Genomic DNA, 23424 nt, shown 5'->3' on the forward strand with positions numbered 1-23424 from the left:
TAAGATCAGAGACTTTTATACATTATTTTCACGAGTTTCTCTAAAAAACAAATGAACATCAATTAGTCTGTTACCAAGTTCAGAAACCTAATTAACATCTGATAGGAACTTAGTATATTTCCAATATATTATTAATCACTGCTTGATTTGGTTTAATTTAACAGTGTGACTCATTATTCAACAGGTAACAGAATAGCACTGGAGCGAGCACACACTGTTATTTTGCATGTTCATTAAAAAAGCACACACAGAATGGGAAAATCGGTTCAGAAAGAAAATCAGGTGACATGATGGTGGTGACAGAGTTACTAACAGTAATGAGGATTTTTCAGACACAACACACTGACCTACACAGATAAAAATATCAACTTATTTACTGCTTTTCAATCACATGCAGTAATTCAGGTAACGACTGTCTTCTCACAGATCCAAATGATCTGACGACTACAGGGATAATCAGCCCAGTTCCAGACAGGATCAGTGTAATCATGAGTTACAACACAGTCCTCATCTCCTGCATAACTGTTGGGTTCGCTTTGTCCCCAGAACCTGAAGGAGAGAATCAGAGGATCCGCTGTGTGTTTCTCAGGGCAATGAAGAGTCAGTAACTCATCATCATGAGAAAATATTAGTTCAGTGATTTCTCACCCAGTGTTCAGCGGTGTACCGTCCACCCACTTCCACTCGCCCTCTCTGTCTCCGTCATTCAGTCCAATCCAAGCGATTCTTCTGCTCAGGATTTCACTGATGAACTCCTGTCATTGTAGTAGTACAATATCAGAATAAATAAGGGCCTCTCTCTATCTCTCTCTCTCTCACTCTCACCTGTTCCTCTGTGCTGTTTATGATCACCAGGTCTGCTCCTCTCTCTCTGCAGTAGTCTCTGCTCTCAGTCCAGCTCTTCTCCTCTGTAGAGATGTAGTAAACACTGGAGCTAAAATAAATCCATCCTGGATACCGATCATTTTAATGAAAAAAGGGAGAATAATTATTACAATTATTTAAGCCTCAACATTGAAAAAAAAAAACATTCCTACACTCAGTCTGGTTAGAGAAGACATTATAAACTCATTTTAAATTGTGACTGGTGAGAAGGTGTTGATTAATTTTCTACAACAGCAGCTCTGATAATAGTGCTGCTGAGAATCAGATTTAAAGGGCATTTATGTGCAGTTTCTAATATGTTTTCTTTTATATTAAATGTAACTATGAATTGTTAAAACTATGACGTGATGTTCATTAATGTGACGGTTTTGCAGTAAAGTATTACTCACCCTGTTTAGAAAGCTTCTGGAGTTCCTCTCTAACCTTCTGTAATTGGTCTCTCTCTATAGTCAGGGTGTTGTCACTGGTCTGCATCTGGTCTCTCTCTATAGTCAGGTTGTTGTAACTGGTCTGTAACTGGTCTCTCTCTATAGTCAGGGTGTTGTAACTGGTCTGTAACCGGTTGTTTTCTGTAGTCAGGATGGTGAATTTGATCCACAGCAGAGTGACGGCAGTCAGCAGGAGAACACACAGCAGCACCACACACACTGCAGTCACTCTGTAACACCTGCTCCATGCAGTGTCTCCTCCTAATGGGAAATGTCCACAGTCTGTTTTCATGTCTTAAAATGGTTGTTTTGGATTTTGAATCATACTATACTCACAGACCATGGCCGAATTAGTATGAACACCTGAACACCCGTACCGGGTCAATAACACAATTATTCCATCAGCCAATCATGTGGTAGAAGCACAGTGCATTCAATCATGCAGAAACAGGTCAAGAGTTCAGTTAAGGTTCACATCAAACATAGAATAGGGGAAAATGTGATCTCAGTGACTTTGACCGTGGCGTAGTTGCTAGTGCCAGATGTTGTGAGAAGTCACAGTCTAAAAAGTACACTCAGTGGCCATTTTACTGGCTTTTCATCACAAGAGACACAGCCTCAATCTTTAAGTCTACAGCTAGAAAGCTATTAGTTCAGTCAGGCTTTTTGTTAATCGCTTTTCACTTCAGTAACGAGGCAGATCTGGAGGGGTCATGGGCACACAGAGTCCTGTAAAGGTTTCTGTAAAGCTGCTATATAAATAAAATTGAATGGAATTGTAATAATCAGAAACATGGTGTCGTGATATGTCCTGATGCAGAAAGGATTTACTGTTCCAGCCCAAAGTGTTTAATTCATTCAGTGTTTTATTATACCACAGAATTTATAATTATGTTGAATGTTTTGTAATGATTGCGAAGAAAAGCTCCAGTTATCACTTACATTATAGCAGCTATAAATTATTGTTCCTTCACCGTACACTTTCTTTTCTCTCGAAGTTTAAAAGACAAAACAATTGCAGCTTGGCATGTTACTGGGAAGCAGCAAAGTTTTCCTCCATCCATCCATTTTCTGTACCGCTTATCCTACACAGGGTCTCGGGGGACTCAGGGTCCAAGGTGGGGGACACGCTAAATGGTGTTCCAACCTGCTTGGCATGTCATCACACACACACACACACACACAAACATACACACACTCACTCACTCACACACACACACACACACACACACACACACACACACTCACTATGGACAATTTAGATTTGCTAATCAACCTATAACATATGTCTTTGGACTGAGGAGGAATCCAGAGCACCTGGAAGAAACCCCCAAAACACGGGGAGAACATGCAAACTCTGCACACATATGGCAGAGGCGGGAATTAAACCCCCAACCCTGGAAGTGCGAGGCAGACGTGCTAACCGCTAAGCCACTGTGCTCCCACAAAGCTTTTCTGTGTTACAGCTTTACAGCTAACAGTTACACAGTGGAAGCTTGCTTTTAATGTACATTATGGCGCTAATGCGATCCTTGCCATATCCAGTATATTGATGCATCCTGAGCAGCTTCATCACTGCCTGATTTGGAAATCGCACCATTGCGGATCGCAAGACCCTGCAGCGGATCGTGAGGACAGCAGAGAAGATCATCGGGGTCTCTCTTCCCTCTATCGTATACATTTACATCACCCTAAATGACCTCTGCTCTTAGTGGTGGCATCAAACCACAAATAAAACCAAAGTCAGATGTTGCTGCTGCTGCTGATGGCTGTGAATGTTCACTTGGAGAACTGATAGAAGGCAGATTACTGTAGGCCTATCTGTGTAAACTGGCGAGCAAAAGTCGTCAATAGAAAATGGACTAGCTTTAGCATAGCTTTTGTGTCTCTCGCTCTGCATATGCGATTTAACTGCATCGATTCCCACTGTATAGTATTTAAATATTTATAGTACAGTGTGCAGTGAGCTTCACGGTCATTCACCGACACCGGTCTTAGCGTGTGTATCTGCTTTTCTCCAGCTAATCTGGGTTAAATTTAGGTGGATGGAGCCTGCTTATGCCAAAGGTAGATGAATCACATGTTCCTGCATCGTACGAGCGACCAGCCCGGAATAACGCGTGCAGAGCAAGGTGTCAGGTGTTTTTGTTGTTTGTTTGGTTTTTTTAATACGTAAATGACACAAAAGCAAGTCCATTAATAAATCTGTCAAAGAAAAAGAGCTGGCAGAGAGCACAACACAGGGATAATCCAAAATCATAATCCGAAAAGCAAGTGAGGGTCAAAACTAGAAGAAGTCACTGAATGATAAAATCAAGGCCTGGACGCAACAGACAAATCGCATGATAAGACAGAAACAACAGAGTAGAAATAACGTAACTAATTTGGTTGAGACGCAGAAGAGGTGAACACATCAGGGTAATCAGCCAGTGTCATGACAGGACTAAGAGAGAAACAAGAGCACATGCAATAACATAAACAAAAGCACTTGAGCTGGACCTTCTTGAGCTTCTCTCTTCCTTCTGTGGGACCTCTAACAGTGTCGGCATTCTCATAGTTCTCCACCAGCCCACTCTAATCTGTAAAAGCCTGAACTGCATGTAGATACACTTTTGGCCTTGCAAACCTAAACACTTACTGTGATCTGTGTCTAGGTCCTTCCTTGTGTCTTGGGTTTCGAGGTCGGGGTCATGACCTCTAACAGCGTCTACACTCTCATAGATATCCACCACAATTCCATTTTCTCAGAAGAACGCTGAAGCATCTCTAATCTATAAAAGACTCATTAAAACACTAACTTACTGCGTGTGTGTGTGAGCACAAGCGAACGGCTGCACTTCCTTACTAGTGTACACTGAAAATAAATGCGCTGCTGTCAGTAAAGGAGGTCAGAGGAAGTTAAACATTAGGGCAGGGCCATCAGTGTCTTCACGTGGTCAAAGTGTGAAGACATTTGAGCTGCAATTCTTATACATACCGTAGATGTTCTATACTGTAGATGTAAAGTCCAGCAGTAACATATATATATCACAATATCCCATTGTTGCGTTATAATGACGTATACATTGCACTAATTCATTATATTTTTGTTCCTCATAACATCATTAGACAAAGCTTTTAGGCTTTTTTACCTGCTGCATTTAAGATGAATTTATATATCTATAGCAGTTTGAAGTCTCGTCGTATGAATTAGTTGATATGTTCCTGCAGTGGATCTTGTATTATTTGTACTGTAGATTTACTTTTTATTTTAAGAAGCTTTTTTATGTAGTTTTACTGTGATGTTGCAAACCACAGCTTCTACTGATCCAAGATCAGCATTAACCCCTGCTCTCTTTCACACATCAGTAGGGGAAAAGATCACAGCAGCAACCACATAGAACATACACGGGGTGTGTACACACACACGCACACACACACATAAACATACACACACTCACTCACTCACACACGCACATACACACACACATAAACATACACACACATACACACACACACACACACACACACACACAAACATACACACACTCACTCACTCACACACGCACATACACACACACAGCCATCTTGTATTGCAGTCGTACTCTAGCCTTGTAACGTTATTGTTTTCCTAATAATGAGTAGCTTTGCATGCAGATAAAGACTATTAATTAATTGTCTTGGCTGTCAGTAAAGGAAGCGAGCAAACTGCATTAGCTTCCTGTGTGAAAGTGTGAAAACATCAGAACACTACAGAAACAATAACTTACTAGCAGGAGTGCATTAATATAGAAATGTCATGCAGCTGGAACTACTGCAGATCTGCTGTTATAGAAAATTATTGATCTTCTGACCAATCAGATTCAAGAATTCAACATTGCTGAAATAAATTGTATTAATTCATCATAATTCTGACTGACTGTACTCTTTATGCACCATGGCTGTGGTAGTATGATTTGTTTTTAAATGTTACTGACAAAATCTAATCTAAAGAATGGAAAAATAAATAAATAAACAAATAGGTCTCTGAACACAGTCATGCTGACTAACCAGTGTCTGCTTTTTACTTTACTTTCTGAACAAACGAAACCTCTGATGATGCAGCAAGTCAATGTGGGGTGGAGCTACTTCAATTCAGGACCCAGTAATCCATGCAGGTCAGTGAAAAAACATTTAAAATCATCAACTATGATTAACTTCATACTAAACAAATGCTCAATAAACTCCTCAGTGGGAAGTCTGGTAGTCACATGACTGTGTAGTGACACTGTGTGTTGGCCTGCATTAAGGCGTTCCTGATTAAAGAGTCTTCACAGAGTGTTAGTTTCACACCCGAAAATAACCCATGGGTCACACTTGTGTCTCGTTGCATGTTTAAAATGCATAAAACAGGAAATAGGGCTTTCAACATAACAGCAACACACACAGACACTTAGGCAGTGTTCCTTCAGACGGCCACTCGGAGTGTAGTTTTAGACAATTAAATATCAGTATAAGTGCGTCTATAAGGACTGATAACTACTTCACTGAAAGATCAGGATTACTGTAAAGAGAAGAATGGAGATGAGTGAGGAGATTTATGCAAATGCAAAAGGTACAGCAGACGACAGAGCTGATTACAGTGACAGTGAGAACTCATATGAAGATGTTTATGCGAATGAGGACAATTTGGAGACCCAGAGGACCGGAAGCTTCAAGCAATCTGATCACTCAGGTAAAATACACTCACACTCAGAAATATGTGTATATGTACTGATCTACTGAATTTAATTTACTTGTGTAAAATGTGACCATCCATTAAAAAAGAAAGGCTTCAAGAATCTGTAAACTTGAACCAAATGTAGTTATTTGTTTTTAAAAACATGCTATGTTACTTGAACTGATAGCTGCCCCCCCACACACAAACACACATCTTATACATTACACATCTAAGTTACAAATTATACAATATGACTCAGTTCAGCATGAAAACAATTCAAACACAGGCCCAATCCAATAAAATTCAGTTGAGTTACATCGATCATGTGTTGTTGCATACTAGTTTTGACTTTGTAAAGATCAACAGTTTCTTCATTGTCTTTATTTTCCCCCCCGAACTTTGCTACTACTTTCTTTGTACCTTATTTCTTTATACTACATAAAGAAAGGATTTGGATTCTCTCCAAATCCTCTTGTCATACAGTTTAGTGATGCATGTTTCACTAAAATGCTGCTGACTCTGTGTGTCTGGGACTCCAGCGTAGCTATCTCATGTAGGAATCCAGCATTTTCTGTGATGCTATAGGGTTAGATATCCTTGCAAATAAAGTAACTGATGGCTTCAGGTTATTGTATTTGTCTGGCTAGAAGTGTAAGGCGCAATCTCTAGAAGAAACTACACGAGCATTACCTGTTACAGCTTCAGCTGACTCTCTCAACACACACGCACAAGAACTGGGGAGTGTACATCAACTGTCTACTTGAATTGTTATGTAATTCTTATTTACACACCTGTCCAAAAGCTGCTTCATGATTTTCTTAAGTAACAAAAAGTCACTAAACTGTACTACAGTAGCGTGTTCAAACTCAACACACACGCAGCCCTTTCATACACATTTACCTATGAAACTTTGTCATTTTTTTTGTGTCTACGGAGCCCCCCTAGTGTCAGATAAGAATAAAAAAAGTACAGCTATGTGTAAACTGTGCCCTCAGATTTGTAAACCTTTGCAGTAATGGAGTCAGTAAGGGTCATGCACTTTTTAAAGACCATCTAAAAAGTGCATGACCTGGACAATCTGAGGGCACGGATTGCAAAACTGAGGGCACGGATTACACATGGCTGTAATTTTTTTTCTTACCTGACACTAGGGGGGCTCCGTATGTGTCTTTTGATTGGTTTATAAAGATTTCTAGGTATTCAATTGGACACACACATGTCTCTGTATCTGTTCTTCCATTAGGATTCAACACTGAAAGAGGCAGATGTTACAGACTGACCGCAGTGTGTGTGCTGCTGCTGTGTGTTTTTCTGCTGACTGCCATCACGGTGCTGTGGATCAAATTCACCAACCTGAATACACAGATAGACCAGTTACAGACCAGTTACAACAACGTGACAATAAAGAGAGACCACTTACAGACCACTTACACCAACCTGACTATAGAGAGAGACCAGTTACAGACCAGTTACAACATCCTGACTATAGAGAGAGACCAGTTACAGACCAGTTACAACAACCTGACTACAGAGAGAGACCAGTTACAGACCAGTTACAACAACCTCACTATAGAGAGAGACCAATTACAGACCAGTTACAACACAATGACTATAGAGAGAGACCAGTTACAGACCAGTTACAACACAATGACTATAGAGAGAGACCAGTTACAGACCAGTTACAACACAATGACTACAGAGAGAGACCAGTTACAGACCAGTTCCAACACCCTGACTACTGAGAGAGACCAGTGTAGAAACATGATGGCTGGAGGTGAGCAAATACCTAAACAATTTAAAAGTTTATCAAAATCTATTAAACCCAGGGATGTACATTAAAAATGGGTGTTAATAAAACACACTGAGTGATTTGTGTCCTACTGTGTGATCAGTTCTTGTTAAACAAGGATGGAGATTCTTCAACTCCAAACTTTACTACATCCCTACTGAGGAGAAGAGCTGGACTGAGAGCAGACAGGACTGCAGAGAGAGAGGAGCAGACCTGGTGATCATAAACAGCAATAAGAAATGGGTATGGAATGGGTCATTTGTGTGCGTGTGTGTGTGTGTGTGTGTGTGTGTGTGTGTGTGTGTGTGTGTGTGTGTGTGTGTATGTGGAGAAAATCTAAACCAGTGTAATCTTTTCATATTGATCACAGGAGTTCATCATTAAACATCTGGGCGACAAAAATCGGGCTTGGATTGGTCTGAGTGACAGAGTCACAGAGGGAGAGTGGAAGTGGGTGGACGGGACAGAATTGAAGAGCGGCACTGGGTAAGAGATGGAATCTTTTTTTCTATTCATCACACTTTCTCACGTATTGTGGATTTCCGACTTTCCTGTACACTGCAGCAGTTGGATTAAATGCTAACATTATCTCCTGTTATATTCTTATTGGTCAGAGTGATGGAGCTGTTATGATTGTTATAAATCTCAGTAAACACTAAGAAGGTTGAGTTAAAGGTGTGAAATATCTGAACACTGATTCTGATTCTCTGCTTTCAGGTACTGGTACGGGGGCGAACCGAATAATCAACATAATAATGAAGACTGTGCTGAGATCTGGACTTTTTCAGATAAGAAGGCCTGGAATGACAGACCATGCTCTGAGAAACAATGGTGGATCTGTGAGATAAATATTTTTTAGTGGTAAATTTACATCCGAAGGCAAAATTATAAAATGCATATCAAATGTATGTAATGAGCAGTTGGACCCTTTATAACTATCATTTATATAGAGCTATTTATCATGTGACCCTCTCAGTTAACCTGCTCACGCAGAACTAACACATGTTAATTCACCCATTTCATATTTATTTCATATAATTCTTATAGATTTCAGTAAAATAAAGTGCACAGATTAACAAGGCAAGGATTTTCTTAGACACCATAAACACTTTTAGATATTTTCTTAAGATATGATCAGTCCACTGATTTACCTGCAGAATGAAAACTGTATTATTAGTACACAATGTCCTTCCAATTTCCAGCTGAAACCAATGAGGCCAGAGAGAAAGAAGAATGAGTTTAAAGCCTAAACTGTTTTATTACCATGATGATGATGATGATGATGATAGTAATAATAATAGTAATAATAATAATAATAATAATAATAATAATAATAATAATAATAATAATAATAAATACATCTGCTTCTTTGGCTCTGTGATTTTTTTTACAGACTGTAATTAACAATAAAATTAGAAATTTCTTAAACCTGATAAACAATACAACACATTCACCATTTATTTTATTCAGTTTTGTTAACTTTATCAGAAATAATAATAATAATAATAATAATAATAATAATAATAATAATAATAAGTAATGGGTTAACCAGTTCATGTGCACACTGAATAAACATCATTGTTTTTATTTAGATGATCACGGAGATCACAGATTCAGATACCAAAAGTAATGGGACATAAATGTTTACTTAGCTGCTATTCTTTTATTGAAGGAAGTTGCATGGGTTATTGTCGTTCAGAAATTCACTGAGGCTGCAGTAGTAATCTGGTAAAAAAGCCAATGCCCTTCATTAAATAAAACAAAGCGACTTCTGCTAACACTTAAGTGCAAGTTTATTAGCGGCTCTGTGACACAAACAGGGTTCAGTATACTGCTTAGTCTGATTCACAATGTTGCTGACTCTCCAGCTATTTCAGCTAAAGCCAGCTGATTGTTGACGGCCTGCTCAGAGACAGGAACGGTCTTGTAGTCTCCTTTCATCTTCATTCTCCTTTCTTATCAGTTCAGTGCCTAATATCAAAGCTCCACAGTGTTGATTTTTCAAATCCAACTGAAATATTTTATGTTAAATTCATGAGGATTTTCTATAACAACAGCTCTAACAGTAGTTTAGCTGTGAGATAAATCACAGGTTTATATTAATGTGCTATTGATAATATAGCTGGTGAGGGAAAAAAGAGGATCAAAAAGTGTATCGGGTATCAAGGTCAACTGAGCGTGACAGAACACTATTCCGGAAAATAACTTGTGGACATGACAACTTAAAATTTTATGATTACCAACTGTCCCATTTACTAACATGAGGGTGTGCTGAGGTAAGAATTGTAGTGCAGGCAGCCACTAGAGGGCCTCAGACACATTTTTGCATCATTATTTTTAATAATAAAAAAATAATAATACATTTGGTGGGTGAGCAAAAATATTGGAACACATAATCTTACAGTAAAATGCATTTAAGTAAACTATTTTATCCCTTCAGAGAGCCCTCACTCACAAAAAGGTTGGAGACCCCTGGTCTAACTCTTTCCCTCACTGTAATGCCAAACTCTTGCATTCTCCGTTCAACTGTTCGTGATGACATGCCAAGCAGTTTTGAAATGAAGTGTACACTCAGTCCAATTTCAATCAATTGTCTAAGTTGCTGCTCAGACACACCGAGTTTGGGACGTCCCGTTGGTCCAGCCATTTCATTCACAACTGATGAGGAAAGTCGATTACAAAGAACAGAACACAGGTTTTAAAGACATTGCACTACCTCTTGAGGCATATGTTCATGATTTGTGTGTGCACTAATCAATATCATGCTATTTGTGCAGAAAAAATATAAATAATCCAGGTCCAGAGGCACGCGCTGCATGGCTTCCTGTAGTCGTGATAAAAGCCTCTCTAAAAGCACTGCCTGTGAATATACACAAAATGTTCTGAATAATCAAAACAAATTAAACCCATCATTTAATTCCTTGCACCTAAACCAGAATCCACAAAACAGACATGTCTTCTGTCATCCACTAACTATATATTCATGTTAAACCACCTGTAATTGTCCGGGATTTGCTGCCTGACGGTCATCCATCTTTCTTCACCTGTCAACACAGCCATGAGTCGCAATGGAGTGACGTCACCTCCCCTCTTCGATTGATTGGCTAGAAGAGGAGCTGTAATGGACCAATGGTGACGCTAAAGCCCCCTCATTTACATGAAACTCCACCTGCAACATTTGGAAAAGTAAGCGGAGAATGTGGAAACAAGCGCGAGGGGAAAAAACAGCGACACGCCCATAGAATTCTATAGGAATCGGAGTATGCGGAAGTGATTATAAAATATAATAATAATAATAATAATAATAATAATAATAATAATAATAATAATAAGAGGAAGAAGAGGAAGAATAAGACGGAACATTAATCCCATATGATTCCAGTGATACTGCAGACAGCCACTAGAGGGCATCAGATACATTTTGGCATCACTATTAAATTTTTTTTAAAACAGATAATCTTACAGTTAAATGCATTTAAGTAAACTTTAAACTTGAGCCAATTTTTTTTTATATAATCTTTAAATTATTCATGTTATAATTAGCAATTTAATACGTTTTAACATTTCACTTCTCTTATTTTCTGGTAAAATAATGAAAAAAACAAGTATTTATTTTATTCATAAAACAAGACCAAATATTTCTCCCAGACATTTGTTAACGTTTTAATACGAAAAAAAAAGAAAAAAAATGTTCAGCTATACAGCGAGATGTCCCTTAAAGAAAAGAACTGAAGCAACTTCTGAAGTTTTTACAGTTTTTACACTATACCTCTTATATTACACCTCTTACAATATGAGTGTGTGTGTGTGTGTGTGTGTGTGTGTGTGTGTGTGTGTGTGTGTGTGTGTGTGTGTGTTTTGGTTACTTTTGTTCAAAATTTCTGCACCCATAACCCTTTTTATGGCTTCCACAGGAGTGGAAGGAGTTCATTATTAATCAGCCATGTTGACTCGGATTGGGCAGTCGGACTTGGATTGGTCTGAGTGACAGAGAAACTGAGGTAGGGTGGAAATGGGTGGAAGGTACACCACTGACCACTGCGTAAGAGACAGCTTAGACCATGCTTTAACAAACAAGGTTGGATCTGTGAGAAAATGCTTCTTAGTTAATTAGATGCCCAAATGAAAGTTTTGATCATTTGGAGCAGTGGTAAATATGTCTCAAGTCCGTTCTTTTATTATCAGTGTGAACAGTGGCCACTGCAGTGATGTAACCAGGAAATGATTTCAGTGGAGAATGAATGAATGTGCTCAATAAAAACCACGAGATCTCTAGAAATAAATTGAGAAGTTCCAGTGAAAATGATTGAAATAACATGCTAATAGGGGTATGTGTTACCTTATAAACCCAGATCTGCACTTCTTTTTTCTCCTGCAGGAGATCTCCAGTACTTCATCAGCTATTACGTCCATATCACGTCTATCACGTCCATATCCCTGTACTGCACTTTCCCCAATGGGTTCCCATGGGCATCCCGGCAGCTGACTCTCTCGTCAACACACACGCACAAGAACTGTGGAGTGTACATCGACTGTCTACATGAATTGTTATTATTGTTATTATTAGTTGACATTGACTTTGTTTACAAATGTTATCAAAAGACCAGGTTAAATTTTTGCCCCAAGTTCACTGTTTATATTTTTCATCGTTTCTTGAAAAGTTACGTTCAATACTTTTGGCACAAATCTAATCCCATATCCTATTTTAATTTTTTAAAAAATGTAAACATTGGCAAATTGGTGTTATATAAGAGAACTAAAACACTTGAAGATTTACTGTTATCGTAAAATCATCAACAACGGGGTTGTCACGATTCCCCCTTGAAGCAGCGTGCTCTAAGCGCGAATGCGCGAGCACCTGCTTTTCCGCTGTTGACCGTAGTGACATTGGGACACGTGTGTTTCCGTCATTGGCTGGGAATTCACGTGGGTCTGTATTGCTCCCAGCTGATAGCAGTTTACACGCTAATCAGGTCCGCATATATACCGCGCGCTTCCCAGCGCGCGCTTCCAGTTCATCGTCATAGTTGGTTTCTTGTTTTGGTTATCGACCTAGATTCCTGCCTAGCCCCGTGTATACCTGTTTGCCAATCGCCTGACCTCTTGCCTGTTTATGAATTACGCTTTGGATCATGTTTTGGATTTGTCTGCCTGCCTGTCTCTTTAAGTAAACAACTGTTATCCTGCACTTGCATCCGCCTTATCTCTGCTCCGTCACGATTTGTGACCGGGGTGATGTGAAGAGGTAGAGAGATTTCCCCAACGGAAATGGTACAGTTTTATATTCAACGCGTTTGGTGTGTAAATATCCACCAATCAGTCTGTTAAACAGTAATTCCAGTGTCCTGTTCTTCTTGTTATGACTCTGTGGTCATACACCATCTACGACACCTTATTGGAATCATAGGGAGTGAGTTGTTTATAAAGTCACTACTGTACATGTTATATATTTGCTGGTAGAAGCTGCTGTATAAAGCTGATTTTCACTCGTGTTCTAACTGGTGCTGCTTTAATAAACACTCCTTTAAAACCAGACACACGTAAAAGTGTAAGATCAGAGACTTTTATACATTATTTTCAAGAGTTTCTCTAAAAAACAAACATCAATTAGTCTGTTACCAAGTTCAGAAACCTAATTAACATCTGATAGGAACTTAGTATATTTCCAATATATGATTAATCACTGCTTGATTTGGTTTAATTTAACAGTGTGACTCATTATTCAACAGGTAACAGAATAGCACTGGAGCGAGCACACACTGTTATATTGCATGTTCATTTAAAAAAAAAAAACCACAGCATGGAAAATCGGTTCAGAAAGAAAATCAGGTGACATGATGGTGGTGACAGAGTTACTAACAGTAATGAGGATTTTTCAGACACAACACACTGATCGCAAGACCCTGCAGCGGATCGTGAGGACAGCAGAGAAGATCATCGGGGTCTCTGTTCCCTCTATCGTATACATTTACACCACCCTAAATGACCTCTGCTCTTAGTGGTGGCATCAAACCACAAATAAAACCAAAGTCAGATGTTGCTGCTGCTGGCTGTGAATGTTCACTTGGAGAACTGATAGAAGGCAGATTACTGTAGGCCTATCTGTGTAAACTGGCGAGCAAAAGTCATCAATAGAAAACGGACTAGCTTTAGCATAGCTTTTGTGTCTCTCACTCTGCATATGCGATTTAACTGCATCGATTCCCACTGTATAGTATTTAAATATTTATAGTACAGTGTGCAGTGAGCTTCACGGTCATTCACCGCTACCGGTCTTAGCGGGTGTATCTGCTTTTCTCCAACTAATGTGGGTTGCATTTAGGTGGATGGAGCCTGCTTATGCCAAAGGTAGATGAATCACATGTTCCTGCATCGTACGAGCGACCAGCCCGGAATAACGCATGCAGCGCAAGGTGTCAGGTGTTTTTGTTGTTTGTTTGTTTTTTTAACTATGTAAATGACAAGCAAGTTCATTAATAAATCTGTCAAAGAAAAAACATTTAGTACAGTTCAAGATAATTAAGGTCTTAAATTTCTAAAACATAATTTCAGTCAAATTGAACCTTTTCCATTATCTGTGGACATCCTGCTGGCAGAGAGCACAACACTGGGATAATCCATAATCATAATCCGAAAGGCAAGGGAGGGTCAAAACTAGAAGAATTCACTTGAATGCTAAAATCAAGGCCTGGACTTAACGGACAAATAGCATGATAAGACAGAAACAACAGAGTAGAAATAACGAAACTAATTCAGTTGAGACGCAGAAGAGGTGAACACATCAGGATAATCAGCCAGTGTCATGACAGGACTAAGAGAGAAACAAGAGCACATGGAATAACAAACAAAAGCACATGGTGTGAACTTGAGCTGAAAACCGGAATGTTCTCTCATCTGTGTTCCTTCTGTGTGACCTGTAACAGCATCTGCACTCTCATAGATATCCACCACAATTTCCATTCGCTCAGAAACACACCGAAACATCTCTAATCTATAAAGGACTCACTAAAACACACACATTACTGCGTCTCTGTGTGAGCACGAGTGAACGGTCTCACTTCCTTCCTAGTGTACACGGAAATAAATGTGCTGCTGTCAGTACAGGAAGTCTAGTCTGCATTCTCATCTCCACTTGCTCAGAAACACACCGAAACATCTCTAATCTATAAAAGACTGAATTACTACATCTCTGCGAAGAGGAACGAGATTATTTCTTTCGCCCTTGCAAGCTTGAGAAGACGTCGTACCTGTGTGTTGTACTTCCAGGCGTCTCACTGCATCAGCGTCTTCATCCTGTGTGTCGGGGTCGTGACCTTCAACATTGTCTACAATCTCATAGATAACTACTACCATATCCTCTTGTTCAGAAGAACACAGAAACATCTCTAATCTATAAAAGAGTCACTAAAACATGAAATGACTGCGTCTCTGTGTGGACGTGACTGACAGGCTGCAGCTCTGTCCTCTGTGTGAAGTGAAATAAATGTGCTGCTGTCAGTAACACAAGTAAGAGGAAGTTACACATCAGAGGAGGAGCATCAGTGGTTTCGTGTGGTCAAAGACATTTGAGCTACAATTCTCACACATGCTGTAGATGTTCTTGTTAAAGTCTGGCTGTTATATAGAGTAAATAACATTGTTGTGTTATAACGATGTGTACATTACACCGATTCATTATATTTTTGTCCTCGAAATGTCATTACACAAAGCTGTTCGAATCTTCACCTGCTCCATTTTAGTTTCATGTATATTAGAGCAGTTGGAATTCTGTCATATGAATTAGTTCACATGCTGTAGATGTTCAAATCTGTCTAGATTTACTTTTTCAGCTTCTGTGCAGCGTTACTGTGAGGTTGTGACACAAGTTTGACTGATCTAAGATCAGCATTAACCACTGCTCTCTTTCACACATCAGAATTTCACACATATGTCTGTATCACCTACAGTTTGCACACACACACACACACACACACACACACACACACACACACACACACACACACACAGATATGCAAATGAGGAAAGAAATTTATTTTAAATTACATTCATGAAAGCAAACGTCCATCACTACGTTATCTGAATATGATGTATTGACATGTGATACATAAGTTCACCTCTTTTTTAAAACATATTAAGGGTAGCTCACTTCATGAGTAAAGTTTGTGCTTTTGATATAATAATGATGGACATATTATTAGATTTAACAGGTTCAGGAAATACCTCATAACGGCAGCAAGACAGCAAACTCTTGTGTATAACACACCCTGTGAAAATCTTCATTTTCACTCGTGTGTTCTAACTGGTGCTGCTTTAATAAACACTCCTTTAAAACCAGACACACGCAAAACTGTAAGATCAGAGACTTTTATACATTATTTTCTAGAGTTTCTCTAAAAAAACCACAAAACATCAATTAGTCTGTTACCAAGTTCAGAAACCTAATTAACATCTGATAGGACCTTAGTATATTTCCAATATATTATTAATCACTGCTTGATTTGGTTTAATTTAACAGTGTGACTCATTATTCAACACGTAACAGAATAGCACTGGAGCGAGCACACACTGTTATTTTGCATGTTCATTAAAAAAAAACACACACACACAGAATGGGAAAATCGGTTCAGAAAGAAAATCAGGTGACATCATGGTGGTGACAGAGTTACTAACAGTAATGAGGATTTTTCAGACACAACACACTGACCTACACAGATAAAAATATCAACTTATTTACTGCTTTTCAATCACATGCAGTAATTCAGATAACGACTGTCTTCTCACAGATCCAAATAAACTGATAATGACAGGGATAATCAGACCAGTTCCAGACAGGATCAGTGTGATCATGAATTACAACACAGTCCTCATCTCCTACAGCACTGTTGGGTTCGCTTTGTCCCCAGAACCTGAAGGAGAGAATCAGAGGATCCGCTGTGTGTTTCTCAGGGCAATGAAGAGTCAGTAACTCATCATCATGAGAAAATATTAGTTCAGTGATTTCTTACCCAGTGTTCAGCGGTGTACCGTCCACCCACTTCCACTCGCCCTCTCTGTCTCCGTCACTCAGTCCAATCCAAGCTTTTCTTCTGCTCAGGATTTTACTGATGAACTCCTGTCATTGTAGTAGTAAAATATCAGAATTAATAAGTGTCTCTCTCTCTCTCTCTCTCTCTCTCTCTCTCTCTCTCTGCACATGCGCGGAGTAGGAGTGAGCGTGGTGTGTGGAGTGCGTGAGAGCGGTGTGGCGTTTCACCAAAAGTTTTCTGCAAGTGTGTCTTTTTGTTTTTCTTTAATTTAATTTACTGAATGTGTAAGTTAGGCGAGTATCAGTGGCCGGTAAAAGTTGAGAGTGGGTGAGATTGAGTGGGACGGAAAAAGGAAAGCAGGTGGAGGAGGTTCTGCTAGCGGTGGGAGAGCAGGTCGAGTGCGAGAACATCTACTCTGCCTCCCGAATGAACAAAGCGGTGGTAGTTTTCCTTAAAAAAGGAAAGATTTGTGAATATGCTAATCGTAAATGTAATATGGCTGGAAGGTGTCATGCTGCACATTACCCCTTTTCCAGAACCTGACGAGGTGATAATGAAGGGGCTGGCCCGCTTCGGAAAGTTCTCCAACCCCATGACGGATATTCCGCTTGGCTGCAAAAACTCCACAGTAAAACACGTCCTGTCTTTCCGCAGACAGGTTAATATGTTTATACATAACTATGACCAAACACTGGATGTTAAATTTAAGTGTAAAGTCGGCGACAGCAGCTACACCGATTTTGCCACCACCAAATGCCTGAGGTGTTTTGGGTGTGGGGAGATCGGGCATAAACAGCTGAGCTGCCCACACAGAGCTGTGCAGCCCGGGAGCTCCGAGGGTGACATGGCCTGGGTACAGCAGAAGTAGCGTGGAGACAGCCAGCGGGGGAGCACTGGAGAACAGGAGCCTGGGGCAGAGGGGGGTAACAACACACCGGAGAACAGGAGCCTGGGGAAGAGGGGGGTAATGACACACTGGAGAACAGGAGCCTGGGACAGAGGGGGGTAATGACACACCGGAGAACAGGAGACTGGGGCAGAGGGGGGTAATGACACACCGGAGAACAGGAGCCTGGGGCAGAGGGGGGTGACGACACACCAGAGAACAGGAGCCTGGGGCAGAGAGGGGTAATGACACACCGAAGAACAGGAGCCTGGGGCAGAGGGGGGTAATGACACACCGGAGAACAGGAGCCTGGGGCAGAGGGGGGTAATGACACACCGGAGAACAGGAGCCTGGGGCAGAGGGGGGTAATGACATACTGTAGAACAGGAGCCTGGGGCAGAGGGGGGTAGCGACACACCGGAGAACAGGAGCCTGGGGCAGAGGGGGGTAACGACACACCGGAGAACAGGAGCCTGGGGCAGAGGGGGGTAACGACACACCGGAGCCACAGCTAGAAGAGGTCAGTGTCGAACATACCACCATCACTGAAACAAACGCAGCATCCAGTGATAGCACTGACCTCCGTGCCCATGCTAATAAAACCAACACAGCAGACAGCATTCATAGCAAACCCTACACCGCTATCACTGTCGGAGACAGTGACTCAGCACAACAGAAACAGAAGAACCAACAGGACAAGAACATTGAGAACAATAAAGCTGAACTGAAAACAACAAGGGAGAAGATGGGCAAAGTGGAGGAATCGTCCAAACAGCCACAGCACAATGTTGTGATGTTGGAGGACTTGGGCAAAGAGTGCAGTGCAGGAGATACAGGAGAGGAACCCCTCACAGACATGGAGGAGGGAGAGGTCACCCCAGATCAACCAGACACTTTTAACTGTCCAGAACAACCTGAACAACTCTGAACACCACAGAACAGATTAACCAGGTTCTAGAACTGACTAAAGGAAAACGAAATATCTTACTGACAAGTTTCTTCCCGGACAGGAGAAACTTCACCAACACACCATGGGCGTACTGTCACCACATGGACAAAGGGTCTCTTTAAAAAAAATAAAAATAAAGTAAATATGTAAATATAGCAAAACTGATGCATTAAAGGCATTATAAAAGTCAAGTCTCTCTCTCTCTCTTAATCTCTCTCTCTCTGTGTGTCTTTATCTCCCCCCCTCTCTCTCTCTCTCACCTGTTCCTCCTTGCTGTTTATGATCACCAGGTCTGCTCCTTTGTCCCTGCAGTCCTGTCTGCTCTCCTCCCAGATCTTCTTCTCATTAGACATGTAGTAAAAACTGGAGTTGAAGTTGAAACACCTCCCTTTATCTATAGAGATATACAGAGAGAATTTACTGAGATCAAAACACACAGTTTCTGAACTATTGCCTGCATACAGCCATGACTTGTATTTCACCACAAACACTATAGCTCAATATATACCATAATATATAATGTAATATAACTGTAATATATACCATAATATATATACTGTAATATAACTGTAATATATACCATAATATATATACCGTAATATAACTGTAATATATACATGTAATCACATTTTAGAGCTTTAGCTTTTTTTAAAACATTAATTAACACAAGAAACAGTATCTTATTGTGATTTTACACCTATTAGTCCTTCTTCCAGGTTTGAATCAGATCAAACTTAATACTTTGGTTTGATTATTATTTGTTTTGTTTGTTTTTTTAAACATGTAACGTAATACAATTCTCCAAAAGCCAAAAAAGTCATTGTAAACCTCGTTCAGTCTTTTTGTCAGAAATACAGCGATCGGAGACACTTTATCCAAATGGGGACAGTGTACTGCATCCAGCATTTATTTTCTCTTTTTGTTTGTTGCTCCAAATTTGGAGAACACGTGGCATTTCTGCAGCATTAAAGCTCGTACTTTTGTAGGTTATTGTTGTCTATTTCTCTGTTTAGACCCTGACCGGATAAATAAATACAGCACACCAACTCTGTGCCCCCTGTTTGTGTGGACAATAATAACTCATATAGACATTTACATTTTAGACACTGAGTTCAGTTTTAAAATGACACCATGATTTCCACTGAGGGCATTTAACCTTTGGGTAGAAAACTTTATTCTAAAATTCATGCACTTACAACACAGATCAAGTGTACTCCGGTATCCATCTCTCTCCCTCTGTAACTGGTCTCTCTCTTTAGTCAGGGTGTTGTACCTGGTCTGTAACTGGTCTCTCTCTATAGTCAGGGTGTTGTACCTGGTCTGTAACTGGTCTCTCTCTATGGTCAGGGTGTTGTAACTGGTCTGTATCTGGTCTCTCTCTATAGTCAGCGTGTTGTAACTGGTCTTTAACTGGTTGTTTTCTGTAGTCAGGCTGTTGAATCGGATCCACAGCACCGTGACGGCAGTCAGCAGGAGAACACACAGCAGCACCACACACACTGCAGTCACTCTGTAACACCTGCTCCATGCAGTGTCTCCTCCTAGAGGGAAATGAACGCAAAGACACGTGTTTGAGTCGTACTTAATCTCCAAAGTTAGACCCAGCATTCACAGTCTCATCAGTAACAAGTCCCTTCAACAGTGAGCTGGAGAACATCTCAGTAACTCCCTCAAACTTCACTGTGAAACTCCTCCCTTTCCACTAAACATGCACAAAGCTATTAGTTCAGTCAGGCTTTTTGTTAGTTGCTTTTCACTTCAGTAACGAAGCAGATCTGGAGGGGTCATGGGCACATCAAGAGTCCTGAAAAGATTTCTGTAAAGCTGCTATATAAATAAAATTGAATTGAAATGTAATAATCAAAAACATGGTGTCATGTGTCACGCTTCGTGACGTGAGGAAGTTCAGACGGATGCAAGCACAGTATGAACAGGTTTTATTTAGGAGAGAGACAGGCAGACAAATCCAAAACGTGATTCAAAATGTAATCTAAAAACAGGCAAAAGGAATCAAGGTCGTGGTCACGGGATACAGGGTCAATAAACCAAACGAGAAACATGAACTATGACAGGGAACTGAGAGCGGATAACCCAGCGTGAACTAAATCTAATGATTCTACACTACACTACACTACACTACACTACACTACACTACACTACACTACACTACACTACACTACACTACACTACACTACACTACACTACACTACACTACACTACACTACACTACACTACACGCGTTGTGTGCTGGAAGGCGCGCGGTATATATACAAGCATAATCAGCCTCGTAATGACTGACGGCTGAGGGCAATTCAGACACACGTGAAACAACAACCAATGACAGAACGGGGAGGAGCCATAACAGAAACATAAACAAATGCACGAGTCGAAATGTCACGATTGTCAACAAGGGAAAAGCAGGTGCTCGCGCACCTGCTCGTGCACGCGCGCTCACATGCTCCACAGCGCGCTGCTTAAAGGGGAACTCGTGACATCGTGATATGTCTTGATGCAGAAAGGATTTACTCTTCCAGCCCAAAGTGACAGCACATCCCATAGACTTTAATTCATTCTGTATTTTATTATACCACAGCAGATTTTTAAAATATATATATATATAATTATGTTTAATGTCTGTAAATGTCAGCAATAAAAATCATTATCACTTACATTATAGCAGCTATAAATTATTGTTCCTTCACCGTCCACCGTCTTCTCTCTCTTGAAGTTAAAAAGTCAAAACAATTGCAGCTTGGCATGTTACTGGGAAGCTGCAAAGTTTTTCTCCATTCACTCATTTTCTGTACCGCTTATCCTACACAGGGTCTCGGGGGACTCAGGGTCCAAGGTGGGGGACACGCTAAATGGTGCTAACGTGCAAATGTGCTAACTGCTAAGCCACTGTGCTCCCACAAAGCTTTTCTGTGTTACAGCTCTACAGCTAACAGTTACACAGTGGAAGCTTGCTTTTAATGTACCATATGGAGCTAATGCGAACCTTGCCATATCCAGTATATTGATGCATCCTGAGCAGCTTCATCACTGCCTGGTTTGGAAATCGCACCATTGCGGATCGCAAGACCCTGCAGCGGATCGTGAGGACAGCAGAGAAGATCATCGGGGTCTCTCTTCCCTCTATCGTATACATTTACATCACCCTAAATGACCTCTGCTCTTAGTGGTGGCATCAAACCACAAATAAAACCAAAGTCAGATGTTGCTGCTGCTGCTGATGGCTGTGAATGTTCACTTGGAGAACTGATAGAAGGCAGATTACTGTAGGCCTATCTGTGTAAACTGGCGAGCAAAAGTCGTCAATAGAAAACGGAGTAGCTTTAGCATAGCTTTTGTGTCTCTCGCTCTGCATATGCGATTTAACTGCATCGATTCCCACTGTATAGTATTTAAATATTTATAGTACAGTGTGCGGTGAGCTTCATGGTCATTCACCAACACCGGTCTTAGCGTGTGTATCTGCTTTTCTCCAGCTAATCTGGGTTAAATTTAGGTGGATGGAGCCTGCTTATGCCAAAGGTAGATGAATCACATGTTCCTGCATCGTACGAGCGACCAGCCCGGAATAACGCGTGCAGAGCAAGGTGTCAGGTGTTTTTGTTGTTTGTTTGGTTTTTTTATTATGTAAATGACACAAAAGCAAGTTCATTAATAAATCTGTCAAAGAAAAAGAGCTGGCAGAGAGCACAACACAGGGATGATCCATAATCATAATCCGAAAAGCAAGTGAGGGTCAAAACTAGAAGAAGTCGCTGAATGATAAAATCAAGGCCTGGACGCAATGGACAAATCGTGTGATAAGACAGAAACAACAGAGTAGAAATAACGTAACTAATTTGGTTGAGACGCAGAAGAGGTGAACACATCAGGGTAATCAGCCAGTGTCATGACAGGACTAAGAGAGAAACAAGAGCACATGGAATAACATAAACAAAAGCACTTGAGCTGAACCTTCTTGAGCTTCTCTCTTCCTTCTGTGGGACCTCTAACAGTGTCGGCATTCTCATAGTTCTCCACCAGCCCACTCTAATCTGTAAAAGCCTGAACTACTGCATCTCTGCATTTAGATACACTTTTGGCCTTGCAAACCTAAACATTTACCTGTGTGTGGATCTGTGTCTAGGTCCTTCCTTGTGTCTTGGTTTTCGAGGTCGGGGTCATGACCTCTAACAGCGTCTACACTCTCATAGATATCCACCACAATTTCCATTTTCTCAGAAGAACGCTGAAGCGTCTCTAATCTATAAAAGACTCATTAAAACACTAACTTACTGCGTGTGTGTGTGTGAGCACGAGCGAACGGCTGCACTTCCTTACTAGTGTACACTGAAAATAAATGCACTGCTGTCAGTAAAGGAGGTCAGCGGCAGTTAAACATTAGGGCAGGGCCATCAGTGTCTTCACGTGGTCAAAGTGTGAAGACATTTGAGCTGCAATTCTTATACATACCGTAGATCCGTACATACCGTACATCCTTGTTTAACAAGAACTGATCACATAGTAGGACACAAATCACTCAGTCTGTTTCATTAATATCCATTTTTAATGTACATCCCTGGGTTTAATAGATTTTGATAAACAGGATTTGCTCACCTGTAGCCAACATGTTACTACTCTGGTCTCTCTTTTTAGATAGGGTGTTGTAACTGGCCTGTAACTGGTCTCTCCCTATAGTCAGGTTGTTGTAACTGGTCTGTAACTGGTCTCTCCCTATAGTCAGGTTGTTGTAACTGGTCTGTAACTGGTCTCTCTATAGTCAAGGTGTTGC

At 40.5% G+C, this 23424-nt stretch overlaps 2 protein-coding genes and 1 long non-coding RNA gene across 4 annotated transcripts; 1 reads left to right on the forward strand and 2 right to left on the reverse strand.

The window, feature by feature from the left end:
* LOC108260738 (CD209 antigen-like protein E) lies at window positions 1-15590 on the reverse strand. Of its 2 annotated transcripts, none has more exons than XM_053677524.1 (5): window positions 15028-15590; window positions 1275-1574; window positions 826-908; window positions 649-755; window positions 1-549 (listed from the first exon to the last, which is right to left on the reverse strand). In XM_053677524.1, exons 1-5 carry the CDS (start codon window positions 15161-15163, stop codon window positions 402-404), a joined length of 774 nt encoding a protein of 257 aa, XP_053533499.1. In that variant the 5' UTR covers window positions 15164-15590; the 3' UTR covers window positions 1-401. The 2 variants fall into 2 exon arrangements, with proteins under 2 accessions (XP_053533499.1, XP_053533497.1); XM_053677522.1 differs by having other exon boundaries at window positions 826-950.
* Window positions 5441-9148, forward strand: LOC128629422 (CD209 antigen). The gene is made up of 5 exons (XM_053677514.1): window positions 5441-6006; window positions 7235-7765; window positions 7884-8023; window positions 8151-8266; window positions 8498-9148. The coding sequence occupies exons 1-5, from the start codon at window positions 5850-5852 to the stop codon at window positions 8637-8639; spliced, it is 1086 nt and encodes a 361-aa protein (XP_053533489.1). The 5' UTR covers window positions 5441-5849; the 3' UTR covers window positions 8640-9148.
* Window positions 10415-12698, reverse strand: LOC128629427 (uncharacterized). The gene is made up of 4 exons (XR_008393777.1): window positions 12558-12698; window positions 12120-12294; window positions 10776-10949; window positions 10415-10640 (listed from the first exon to the last, which is right to left on the reverse strand). It is a non-coding gene; the product is annotated as an uncharacterized LOC128629427 (long non-coding RNA).
* Window positions 15591-23424: the final 7834 nt, after the last annotated feature.

Source organism: Ictalurus punctatus, chromosome 29, assembly GCF_001660625.3.
Source record: "Ictalurus punctatus breed USDA103 chromosome 29, Coco_2.0, whole genome shotgun sequence".
NCBI classification, from domain to species: domain Eukaryota; kingdom Metazoa; phylum Chordata; class Actinopteri; order Siluriformes; family Ictaluridae; genus Ictalurus; species Ictalurus punctatus.

Bases quoted from the DNA above. Each gene is read 5' to 3' on its own strand.
- LOC128629422 (XM_053677514.1), top strand. From the start codon at position 5,850: ATGGAGATGAGTGAGGAGATTTATGCAAATGCAAAAGGTACAGCAGAC. The intron at 6,007-7,234 runs GTAAAATACACT...TTCTTCCATTAG, and splicing joins CAAGCAATCTGATCACTCAG to GATTCAACACTGAAAGAGGC. The intron at 8,024-8,150 runs GTATGGAATGGG...TATTGATCACAG, and splicing joins TAAACAGCAATAAGAAATGG to GAGTTCATCATTAAACATCT.
- LOC108260738 (XM_053677522.1), bottom strand. From the start codon at position 15,163: ATGTTTCTGTGTTCTTCTGAACAAGAGGATATGGTAGTAGTTATCTAT. The intron at 951-1,274 runs GTGAGTAATACT...ATCGGTATCCAG, and splicing joins CCAGAAGCTTTCTAAACAGG to GATGGATTTATTTTAGCTCC. The intron at 756-825 runs GTGAGAGTGAGA...CTACAATGACAG, and splicing joins TAAACAGCACAGAGGAACAG to GAGTTCATCAGTGAAATCCT.